Genomic DNA, 12,897 nt, shown 5'->3' with positions numbered 1-12,897 from the left:
TTTTTGGAATATGATTTAGATATGACATCTTTTCTAAAATACTTGTGTATGTATGCATGCATGTATGTACATATTTGGCTGCGCTGGGTCTCACTTGCATCAAGTGGGATCTTTAGCTGCAGCATGTGAACTCTTATGTGATCTTTAGCTGCAGCATGTGAACTGCAGCATGTGGGGTCTAGTTTCCTGACCAGGGATCAACCTCAGGCTCTCGCATTGGGAATGCAGAGTCTTAGCTACTGGACCACAAGGGAAGTTCCCTGTATATACAATATCTTAATTAGGAAGTTTACCACTATAATAAGCAAGGTCCTGTTGTAGATAATAGGAACCATGCTAGCTATTTTAATTAGAAAGCATTTAATACAGGGAATTAGGTACTGAAATGATCAGAGGAACACACATTAGCCTGGTCCCCAAGGAAGGACTCCAAGAAAATCGTTATCTGTCCTGACATGGGAAATGAAACTTGACATCAATCTGGAAGGTAGAGAATCAGGAATCTGCTCTCCAAGGTTCTGGTTCTGGAATCACACCATCTTGGCCATCACGTAATCTTAGCCATCATCTGGAATTAAGGAAGCCATTGTCCTCCTGGAACACACTGTGATAGCTATTAATACAGCCTGAGATCAGGAAGCTGCTGCCAGAATAGTTGACTCTTGGGCCACGTCACACCTGCAAAGTCACACCAGCAAAATGGAGGCCTCACACTCTGCAACTCTTCCCCAGCAGTTCCATCTTCAGATCTCACATGCAAGCATCACTGTAAAGTGTGTTCACTGCTCAGAAAATACTGAGTGAGACAGCATGATGGCAAGTAGAGCGGTTAGCAAGTGGTACAGATGGTGGTACTAAAGCAGAAACTTGGTGGAAGGGAATTTCAGATTCAGTTCAGTTTAGTTGCTCAGTTCAGTTCAGTCATTCAGTCATGTCCGACTCTTTGCGATCCCATGAATCGCAGCAAGCCAGGCCTCCCTGTCCATCACCAACTCCCGGAGTTCACTCAGACTCACGTCCATCGAGTCAGTGATGCCATCCAGCCATCTCATCCTCTGTCGTCCCCTTCTCCTCCTGCCCGCAATCCCTCCCAACATCAGAGTCTTTTCCAATGAATCAACTCTTCGCATGAGGTGGCCAAAGTACTGGAGTTTCAGCTTCAGCATCATTCCTTCCAAAGAAATCCCAGGGCTGATCTCCTTCAGAATGGACTGGTTGGATCTCTTTGCAGTCCAAGGGACTCTCAAGAGTCTTCTCCAACACCACAGTTCAAAAGCATCAATTCTTCGGCGCTCAGCCTTCTTCACAGTCCAACTCTCACATCCATACATGACCACAGGAAAAACTATAGCCTTGACTAGATGAACCTTTGTTGGCAAAGTAATGTCTCTGCTTTTGAATATGTTATCCTTGGAGAGGTTGTATAACTGTGATCAGTGGCCCTGATGCTCATGGCCTAGGATGGCACAGGAGAGCTACCCAATGAAGGGAACAGAAGTGGTGCTGAGGAGCTGGAAGGACCACCTAGAAGGGCCCTACTGACAAAGGGGCCAAGTGTATGGACTGAATAGTGGAGGCTGATAAAATAGACATCCCAGCAGATGCCTTCATGGAAAGATGTACCAAGATCAGGTAGCCGCACATTATACCTCAGAAGATACAAGCCTGGGCAGTGTCTCATATCTGAGGTCATGACATCATATAATTCTCTGAGACTTAATGCCATCCAGGAGAAGAGGAAAAAGAAATCCTGAAGTTGACCTAGTTTAAACCTAAAATAACCTAAAAAACATTGAACCTGACTTTAAGAGGTTTTGCTGTCTTAATGCAGAATGACAGTTTAAAGAGGAATTGTTATTGGAATATACAATTGTTTCTCTTTTTTTGTAATTGTATTAGTTGGTTTGAAGATTTATACTTGCTACACAGCCTAAGTCATTGATGCAATCCTTAAGTTGGTTGACTTGAATAAAAATTACCTAGTATGGTGTAGTAGCTAAAGGCATAGATACAGGGGCCAAATTGCTCACATTCAAATACCAACTCTGATCCCAGTAGCTTAGGTGAATTACTTACCCACTGTGTGCCTCCATATCCCTATCTATTATTTTATAAAGCACAGATGATGATGGAAATAGAACCAAATCCATCAGGTTATTGTTAGGATAAATGAGTTAATGTGACTGCAAGATTTAAAACAGTTCCTAGCACACAGTGCTGTATAAATATTTGCACCTTCAGCTGAAGAATGTTTGAAACCCATAGTCTTGAAACTTCTATGGTTGCATGACCACTGAAAGAATTTTGGAAAACTATGTGCTTTCAAGTTGACCTCTGAAAGCGTCACCATTTAAATAATTGCAAAGGACGTAATTTTTACTGTACTGTAAATATTAACATTTAGAAAAAGTTGTTATGTCACTTTTAAAAAATATATCCATTAGAGTCTAAGTACCACAGGAATTTTATATCCATTTACCCACTGAATTTTTTTCTACCTTATTCACTTAAAATTAATAGATGGACAGGGTCTTAACAGTTGGGAATTTTACATCATTGTTATTTTTGAATTTTTATTTCACTCTATACCACAGAATTATAAACTAACATAATGTATGTACGAGTAGGAAATGGCAGTCCATTCCAGTGTTCTTGCCTGGAAAATTCCATGGACAGAGGAGCCTGGTGGGCTGCAATCCATGGGGTCATGAAGAGTTGGACATGACTGAGTGCCTGAGCACGCACAAAGGATTTATATGCTTAAAACTCTCTTACTGATCATCACCACGTCATACCTCTCAATAGTAAATATTTATATTTAATTGGAATTAAAATGCTAAAATTTTCTTTGGCTATAAGAATCTAAGAGATGTTAGACAATTTTTCTACCCTACTTTACAACCTCTTGATCTTTTTCCTGCTTTGGCAGTCACTGTGGTAACCAGCTACATTTGGAAGTTGAGGACACCACCATAAAGCTGCATTCCCTTATCTCTTGTTTTATGCTTGCATGGCTCTTTGTTGCCTCTGTATCTGTTCTTCCAGGAAATTAGCTCCTCGGTGCAGCTCTGGACCAATGAGGTAACCAGCTCAATAATGTACTCTACTTTGGTTCTCCCTCCTATGCTTCACTTTCACCAGTCCCGCATTCCTTTTCCTTAGAATCTCTTCCTAAAATATATTACCTGAATAGGCCTTATCTCAGGCCCTGCTTTTAGGGGAACTTAAGCTAAAATCCCAGAGTTAAAATTTTTCTTCCAGATTCAGCTATTGTTACAAGAATTATTATTAGTATGTCAATCAAAATAACACACATTACAAATTATAATAATTAACACTAAAGTTTTATTAAAACTTTAATAAAACTACATCTCAGTGACATGACTTTTTAAAAATGTCATCATATATCCATGGGAAGAACATTACTTACAGCTATAATGAGACAAGATTCAGCATTAACCATTTTTTATATCAAGTATTCGCAAAATGTTAAAAAAAATTTTCAAACAGATTCTAAGCATATGCAAAAGTTTTAGCTTATTAATAAGGACCAGCAAGATGAAAAAACCAATTCAAAGTTGAAATAAGATTATTAAATCAGATACAAACTGGTTAATGGACCTATCTTCTCCCTGGGAAAATCATTTGCTTATTAGTTTTCTGTATATTAACATATAACTCTATAAAGTGGTAAAATGTCTGTACCCTAATTCATTGTAAATCAAGGTCTTCCCTGGTCATCCAGTGGTTAAGAACCTGCCTTGCAGTGAAGGGTTGAGAGTTCGATCCCCGGTCGGCAAACTAAGAGCTCACATGCTACAGAGCAACAAAGCCTGAACGCTGCAAGCAAAGATCCAACATGGTGCAGTGAGGATCCCTCGTCCCACAGCTAACACTTGACACAGCCAAGTAAAGACATATTTTAAAAAACAGTAAATCAAACTAAGCTATATTCTCTCAGAAAGTCAGTTAACCTTTCAGGCAGGCTTGTTACAACAATGCTGTGTGCTTGCCTGCTCAGTCACTAAGTCTTGTCTCTTTTGTGACCCGTGTAGCCCGCCAAAATCTGTGGGATTTTTCCAGGCAAGAATACTGGAGTGGGTTGCCGTTTTTTTTAATTCTCTGATTTATTCATTTAATATTTATTTACTAAATATCTCCTTTGTGTCAGACATTTCAAGAATCTTGTCATATACTCCGAATAATACTGATGAAGTGCTTGCCTTCCTGCAGCTTACATTCTCAAAGAAAGAGGTAGAGAATGAACTTGTAACTTCAGCATAGTTATGAACAGTGCCTCCATCACTCAGTGTTCCAGTGGAGGTGATATCTTATAAGATCCCTCTTTTTATACTGTTGAAATAATATACAGGGTAAAGAAAAAGAGAGTATGGGGGAGGGTAGGCTGTTACTATTAATAAAGTCAGTGAAGCTTTAATGAGAAATGATGGAGCAAAGCCTGTAGATAGCACAGGGAAGAGTGGCCCAGGCAAACGGAGCAGCAAATGCAGACTCCGATGCAGGCAGGCCCCGATATTTTCTAATGTTAATATTATTTTCTTGAAGGAGGCAGGAAGGCTTTAAGCAGGGGAGTGACATGGTAACATCTGTGTTTTAGAAAGATTACTCTGGGGGAAGTTAAGGAGGATGGATGACAGGAGAGAATATTGGAGGCAAGTAGTCAAGTCACAGGCTGTAACAGTAAATAGGAAGTAGAAAAGGCCTGTCCTGTACAAAACAGTGACAGTGAGGATGGAGGGAATTTGGATATTTGAAAAGTAGAAGAGACAAGCTCTGATGTCCATTAGCATGTGGGAGATGCAGGTGTGGGAACAGCCCGATAGAGCTCTTGGATTAGACCCTCAAGGTTAGTTTTCTTCCTGAAGTGCTCTCCCTCCATTCCCCAGTAAGAAAAAGGCCATCACAACACATTTCCTTTTAAAGTTTTATTAAAGTTTAATGGAACAATTAATATTTTTTCTTTTTTTGTTGTTAATCCCAGTACAAAAATACAGTTGACGACTTGACAAAAATGGCTCCATCTAGGGCTAGAAGGTTTCTTCAACAGTTAACGGGGGCAAAGAAAGCATGCTTCCAGCTGGGGCCAGTCCAGAGCACACAGCCATTCCTGCACACACATGCGCGCAGACAGGGAAGCCAAGCCAGAGAAGAGGAAGGAAGTTGCAGGCATTCAGGAAGAAGCCCAAGATTATTCCCAGGAGAAAAAGAAGAGACAGGCTGAGCTCCTTGGTGGGGCAGAATTACGGCTTTACATTTAGAATTTGTTGTCTTAAATGATAAGTTCTTTCCGCAATTTTTAACATTATAGAAAAGATGCTTCTGGTCTCTTTTCACCACCAAGGTGAGTTAAGCAGGAGGAAATGGAAAGATTCAAATACTGCAGTGTGAGGAGTAAATCTCCAAATGGCTCAAGTTTTATGTCAAAAGGTGTCATTCTTTACCTTCAATGACAAAGAGATATTTAGGTGAGAGGGGACAGGACCAGGAAGTCTGCCACACTCTGCTGGATCACAAACATGGAGACCAGTTTCTGGCAGCAGAACTCTTCTAACAGTGAGAGGGGCCCTTCCCATGTGGGAAGGAGCAAGGTTTTCCGATCCATTCAATTGTTCTGATTCCTCAGTATTCCCTTCCCTGCTGCTTTCTTCCAGAACAATAACTTTGAGGAAAGAAGGGGTGCGTTCATGTTACAACTCATCTTCCAGATGTTTCTCTCTGAAGGCATCACCCGTCAGCCTTTCCTGAGCTTCCTTCATCCCCTGAACAACTGTGAAATAAACATTGAGGAGAAAAGTATGAAGCAGGTCTTTCATATTTGACAACCAACACATAATTTTATGTTTTAGGAGAAATGTAAGAGCAGCACAGGATCTGGATTTAAGATCTAATTCTGGATGTTAGCCCAGGAAAGTCTCTTGAATTTGTTTTCTCATCTATAAATAAGGTGATGTTACTAACTTCAAGCAGATTATAAAAATTAAATGAGAGAATGAATAATAAATGTCCTTTGTAAACTATGAGGTCCTACAAAAATGTTATTTAGCAGTTACTTTGGCTTACCCTCAAGGATTAGAATTGAACCCCTGTCATAAGCTGAAAATATCACGACACTAAGGGAATAGAAAGCATCTTTCTATCATCTCCATCACCTGTTCAGGATGAATGCTGCATTTATTTCATTTTCTGTGGAGGCTACACCGATATGTGAGCAAGTATGTGTGCTTAAGAGGGAGGATGGTTCTTCACGGAAAGAGGTGGTCATGTCCAATACCAATTATGTATGGAAGAAGTCAAGTTCTCAGGCAAAAGAGAAACCTAGAAGGCAAGCCCTGGGTAGACAGATGAGTCTTCTTGTCTATCTCAGGAATCAAAGAGGGAAGCTGGGTACAGGCTCCCTGTACAATGGCAGCCACAATCTGTGGATCTCAGAAAGCATACCAGGTAGTAAAGTTTGTTACACCCCTTTAGTTTTACCCAAGCATTTAGTAAAGTCAAGTTTGAATATTTCAGCTTCATGTCAGCTGAGCCATGGGGAATTCAGGTAAGGGTTCTGTGTCTATATCTGGACTAATATATTAAAGGATGATGCCCATGTCAAGACGGCAGGGGTAACTGCATGAAATTCTAAAAGGAAGGTGAATTTCAAGGGTCAAGAGTTGGGGACCTAAAGTTCAGTTGCCCTTCTCCATGTGGAAAACTTCCCTCTAATACCAGCCTCCAGGGATCTGCTTTTGGGTAGGGAAGGTAACATTCTCCTTACCCATGGGAAGGAGAGGATAACCTCTCCAGATCTTTCTTCTCCCTATTCTGAGAAATGAGTGCTGAGGTCTCAAAACATAAAATGATCAACAAACTGGCAGCATGGCAACTTAGAAATAACCCTCTTTTACAGATGGCAGGGAGAATTCAGAAGGAAAACAGTGACAGTATGTGGCATGAATTCCAACTTCTGCCTCTAGAATGGTTGCACTCAGGATTAGAGAACAAAAAAGCATGACTGACTTATGATTTCAATCTTCCCTCACATGTTTGTGCTGATGCTGTTCCCTCTGCCTTAAATAATGCTTTGCACATCCCTCTGCTGGTTAGGTCTCATTCTGCAAGACTCAATCCAGTTATCATCCCCTCTAGCATGACTCATGCACTCTCCATGTCAGGCGACACCTGACACGCTTTTCCCTTGCTTCCTGAGCTTGAAATGTCCTCTTCATATCTAGATCAAGTTAGTTTACTATCTATGATACCTTTCAGAATTGATCATCTAATAGCTTTCCCCTACCTTTGAATTCTTACAAGAATAGTTTTAGTGCAGTGGAAAAAAACTAAGTTGTAGACTGAAATCCTGGCTCTGTGACTTATTAACTGTGAGTCCAAGGGCAAGCGACTGTTTCTGGAAGCCTCAGTTCTCCAGTTTCCTATGGGTCAGTTAGCTTCCTACTGGATTGTAAGAAGCTAGAGGAGGGGCTTGCTCGTCTCTTTCTTCTATATCCTACATAGCATCTAGCCAAAAGCTACATGCAGAAGACGCTTACCTAACATGCTGAATTAGTTTCCCATCAAATCTTGCATGTGGTTCATTCTAGTTAAACCTAGCAGCAAACCTCCTTCTTCTCTCTCAACATAACCATACCTTGCTCAGCACTGATGTAGAAATACTTGTAGCTGGGGTTTCCATTCTCATTGATGATTTCAGGACGCACTTTGCCACTGGGATCTATTGTAGACAAAATGGCACAGGGGTTGCAATAACTACAACAGACAGGTACTTCAAGCATTATATGATATACTAGGCCTTCTGGAAAATGAGACCTGCCCATCTTTGCAGCCCATTATCTTACCACCCTGCCCGCTGTGTTTTACATTGCAATCAAAATGAATCCCTTGGAATTCCCTGAACACAACCCACCCCCACTCTCAACCATGCCAATATGCTGTTTCATCTTTCTGGCATGTTCCTTTTCTGCTTGATGATAGTGGGATCCTATATTTTTATTTGTATTCCCCATAGAATCTAGCAGAATGCTGATCAAAGACAAGGTGATCATTAAATATCTCCCAGGAAATTGTTTCTGAAAAGATATTTGTCTGGTTACAGTATCCCATTGCCTCAGCTGTGCTACCGGGCAAGGGTGGGAACTACGGCTTCTCTCGGTTCCTGTAGTGCCTAACTTGTGGCTGACAGTGCTTAACTTGCGGTTGATGCACAGATGATTGCCAAATGAATAAATAAATGATCAGTACTCTCCCATTGCTCACAAAAGCAGTTAGTTTGGACGGGGGCGCCGGGAGGTTGTTTTATTGTTTGTTACAAAAGCAGCTAGTTAATGGGAAAAGTTTTCCTTCAGACCTGAGGCTCTGGCATTTAGAATCCATCACTCTCTTTTGAAAATGGCTTTTGTTTTTAGCCATAACAATATAATTTCACTAGGTGGAGTCACTGGCGACCCACTCCAGTACTCTTGCCTGGAAAATCCCATGGACAGAGGAGCCTGGTGGGCTGCAGTCCATGGGGTCGCTAGGAGTCGGACACGACTGAGCGACTTCACTTTCACTTTTCACTTTCATGCATTGGAGAAGGAAATGGCAACCCACTCCAGTGTTCTTGCCTGGAGAATCCCAGGAACGGGAGCCTCGTGGGCTGCCATCTATGGGGTCGCACAGAGTCGGACACGACTGAAGCGACTTAGCAGTAGCAACAGGTGGAGTCAGTGCCTTGATGCACTTCTCTCTCCTTCTGTACCAAGGATCCCCAGATTAAGACCTTTCACCTTACCCAGGAACAGGATTCGTGGAATATAACCCCCATCGGGGCTGAAATCTTCATCTTTGGGCTCCTCTTCATCCTATTAAGTGTAAACCTCAAGTCAGATCATGTTCCTTCTCTCCTCAAAGCATTCCAGTGGCTTCCCCTCCCACTCCGGGTAAGTCCTTGAAGTGGCCTGAGAGGCCCTTACATGACCTCTACCTGGGCACTTCTCTGACGTCACATCCCACCCCTTGTTTAGTTTCTCCCAGCCACACTAAGCTGCCTGCTGTTGCTGTCATTAAACAAGCCAGGCACACTCCCCACTCAGGCTTTTGGACTTGTTCTTACCCTCTGCCTGGACATACACCCCCCTTCATCCAGGTGGCTCACTCCCTTTTCTGCTTCAAATCTTTGCTCAAATGCCACCTTCTTTCCTAACCACCTAATTAAAACTGCAAACTGTCCCCTCCATTCTTCATTTTAGCCACAGCATTTACCACCATCTGACATATTTATTTGTCTGCCTCCCCACATTCAAGTCCTCATATGTAATTTAATGCCAGCAAAGAAATTTGTCTGTTTTGTTCATTGCTTATTCGCAATACCTACATTACTGACTTACACAGTTTTTCTTGAATGCATGAATTGATAAGATTGACATTTTAGTACAATTGTGAAGTTACAGTCCTCCCAGGAGACATGACCACATAGCTAGCTTTCTTTTTAAGAAATCTCTCAAGCTGGGGAATGCTCATTGAACACATTTGTGTTTTCTTTGAGTGGTGATTCTAAGTTACCATAGAAAATGGTGAGGAGTTCAGATAGACAGGAATCAATAGTAACTTTGTAATTTATGGTGTGATTCCCATTTCAGAAGTTATATGTGTTAGCATTCAGGCTATCTACTAGCTTTATTTTTTATTTTTAAAAATTATTTATTTATTTTTAACCTTGTCATTTATGGTGTGATTCCCACTTCAGAAGTTATACGTGTTAGCATTCAGGCTATCTACTAGCTTTATTTTTTAAGTTATTTATTTATTTTCGGCTATGCTGGATCTTCACTGCTGCGTGGGTTTTTCTGAAATTATGGTGAGCAGGGGCTATTCTCTAGCTGCGGTGCACAGGCGTCTCATTGTGGTGGCTTCTCTTGTTGCAGAGCACAGACTCAAGAGCGTCTGGGTTTCACTAGTTGTGGCACATGGGCTCAGAAGTTTTGATTCCTGGGCTCTAGAGTACAGGCTCAGTAGTTGTGTTGCATGGGCTTAGTTGCTCTGCAGCATATAGGATCTTCCTGGATCAGGGATCGACCTGTGTCTCCTGCATTGGCAGGTGGATTCCTTACCACTTAGCCACCAGGGAAGCCCCTATCCACCAGCTTTATAAGCACTCCCTTAGCTACCTCAACATTAACTGTTAATGTGTTCAGATTTCCAGTCCTATGTTCAAATAAACATCATTTTACAGAAACATAGGGCTAGGAGGATCATCAGAGAACATCCAAGAATCCCACATTTGAAGAGTATAGCCTAAGAGGCAGCACAAGTAAATCACAGTACCTATTCTTATCACTTACTCGGCTCTGTGATCTTGACTAAATCACCTTACTCCTTCAGGTCTAAGATGCTCAATGTGTAAAATGGGAATGGTATCAATGGTCTAAAAATCCCTTCTAACTCCAAGGTCTGATATTCTGACTTGGGATTCTAAGACCTCTGGCCAATGTGAAGAACATAAAAGATATCTAACCAAGAAAAAGGAGGCTGTACATATAAGCCCAGCACAGAGTAGGATTTCAACTCAATCTTATTTTTCAGGGAATTGTGGCCTGCATGTATGACTACATCTTTAATTATACAAGGATGTAAAACCATGACATAATCACAAACCAAAAATGAAAGAATCTTAAAAGTTAGTCATTTTAACCAATCTTTCTTCTCCTACTTCCTCCCACAAATGGGGGCTGGATGGTTCTACAATATCTGATACAAGCCTTAGTATTCGAGTTCAGAAGAAAAACACATACATACAAGTAGACAACTCTGCTGAGTAAGATTTTATACCATCAATGATGTTAATTCTGTAACAGTGAAGACTTAAAATCACAGCAGAAAGAAGCTCTGGAATTCTTACCTCAAGATTTACCATAACAAAATTATGGGAAAGTTCTGAAATTTCTGTAGATTCTGCAAATTTGGGCTTTAAAGCTGGGGGTGGGAAGCAACAGAAAAAAAATCATTGACATATCCAAACCTTAATTTGCTGAAATGATTCATGTAACTGACAGTTTTTCTAATCTTAAGACCCAGAAATCAGGACACCTGAATTCTGGTCCTGCTTCTGCCATTGACTTGCATAGCTGTGTATCCTTAAGTGATTGACTTCATTTCTCTGAAACTTTCATCTCATTTATAAAATACAGATAATGAACACTGATGAAAAAATTACTACTATTTGCTTTTTTACATATTTCAATAACATCTACTTAAGAACAGATATAATAAAGACAAGAGAGGAACAATACTCTACCATTAATGCACATGTATTACTAAACTAATGGTATATACTAATTTTATACTTTTTCCAAAAAGATTTTATTAAGTGTAGCATACCAAACAAAAGAAGAAATCTGCCTGGGAAGCTGCAGGGTGATGTAACAGAGAGAACACATGCTGCGTAGTAAGAGAACCTTACTAATTCAGTTCCCACCTCCTCCAGGAAGACTTTGCTAACCACTCCTCATATCTCTTTTTGTATATACAACTGTTCATACAACTACTGTAGCACTTAATCCCATACTCTATATAACCATATCTTAATTGCCACATCCTTCAATCCCTTGCAAATACTACTGTAAATTTCTTGAGGGCAGAGAATCTGTTCCATGTATTTCTTTGGTACTCCTACAAGCAATAAACAGTGCTGAGCCAAAGTCAGAAATGTTAACATTTAGAGAACACATCTGAGGTCTGATCATTTCCACCTACCTTTGCAAGCTCCACACCAGGACTTATGGATAATCACCATCAGGGGCAATCCACTTAAAAACAAAACAAACAAATTATAAACTAGTAATTCCACTTTTTGAAATGCACTCTAATAAAATGACCAACCACTGAAGACAAAGATTAACGTACAAGGATGTTCATATAACATAATTTCAATAAAAAGAAATTTAAGACAATATAGTCAATAATAGTGGACTATTATAACAAAATTATTGCTAAGTTCTGATGTTCCAGTAAATTGTGCAAATTTGGGCTTCAAAGCTACGGAGAAGAGATTAAAAAAAAAAATTACATTTTCAAATGTTATGGTTATATAACCACTGAAATGGTAACAAAACTTTTCATTGGTACATTGTTAAAGTAAAAACTAGAACATAAAATTATTATCTGTGTTGTTGTTTGGTTGCTAAGTCATGTCCAAATCTTTGCAACACCATGAACTGCAGCACACCAGGCTTCCCTGTCCTTCATCTCCTGGAGTTTTCTCAAAATCACGTTCATTGAGTTGATGATGCTATCCAACCACCTCATCCGGTCGCCCCCTTCTCCTCCTGTCCTCAGTCTTTTCCAGCATCACGGTCTTTTCTAGTGAGCTGACTCTTCGCATCAAGTAGCCAAAATATTGGGGCTCCAGTTTCAGCATCAATCCTAACAATGAGTATTTAGGACTGATTTCCTTTAGGATTGACGGGTTTGACGATCTTGCTGTCCAAGGGACTCTCAAGAGTCTTCTCCAACACCACAATTCGAAAGCATCAGCCTTCTTTACAGTCCAACTCTCACATCCATACATGACTACTGGAAAAATTATAGTTTTGACTGTGGACCCTTGTCAGCAAAGTGATGTCTCTGCTTTTTAATAAGCTGTCTAGGTTTGTCACAGCTTTCCTTCCAAGGAGCAAGCATCATTTAATTTCATCGCTGCAGTCACTGTTCACAGTGTTTGTGGAGCCCCCCAAAATATTACCTATAGTTTCAATTATACAAACATGTAGAAAATAGTCTAAAAGGAAATGTTTCAAAACATAATAGAAGTTATCTCTAGATAATGGGATTGTGGATTTTACTTTTTCTGTATTTTTCAATTTTTCTACAATTAAGTGTTAATTTTTTTTGGAGGGG

At 40.4% G+C, this 12,897-nt stretch overlaps 1 protein-coding gene across 1 annotated transcript in view; it reads right to left on the bottom strand.

Moving 5' to 3' along the window:
- Positions 1-4,931: 4,931 nt before the first annotated feature.
- TXNDC12 (thioredoxin domain containing 12) overlaps positions 4,932-12,897 on the bottom strand; it is a 33,667-nt gene continuing 25,701 nt past the window's right edge. Inside the window, exons 3-7 of the mRNA XM_027537267.1 lie at positions 11,755-11,807; positions 10,901-10,974; positions 8,795-8,864; positions 7,652-7,735; positions 4,932-5,788 (exon numbers count right to left, since the gene is read on the bottom strand). Coding sequence (XP_027393068.1) covers positions 5,709-5,788; positions 7,652-7,735; positions 8,795-8,864; positions 10,901-10,974; positions 11,755-11,807 — 361 coding nt within the window. The 3' untranslated portion in view covers positions 4,932-5,708. The remainder of the gene's footprint in view (positions 5,789-7,651; positions 7,736-8,794; positions 8,865-10,900; positions 10,975-11,754; positions 11,808-12,897) is intronic.

Source organism: Bos indicus x Bos taurus, chromosome 3 (assembly GCF_003369695.1).
Source record: "Bos indicus x Bos taurus breed Angus x Brahman F1 hybrid chromosome 3, Bos_hybrid_MaternalHap_v2.0, whole genome shotgun sequence".
Taxonomy (NCBI): Eukaryota; Metazoa; Chordata; class Mammalia; order Artiodactyla; family Bovidae; genus Bos; species Bos indicus x Bos taurus.
This window is presented reverse-complemented; position numbering and strand designations above follow the sequence as displayed.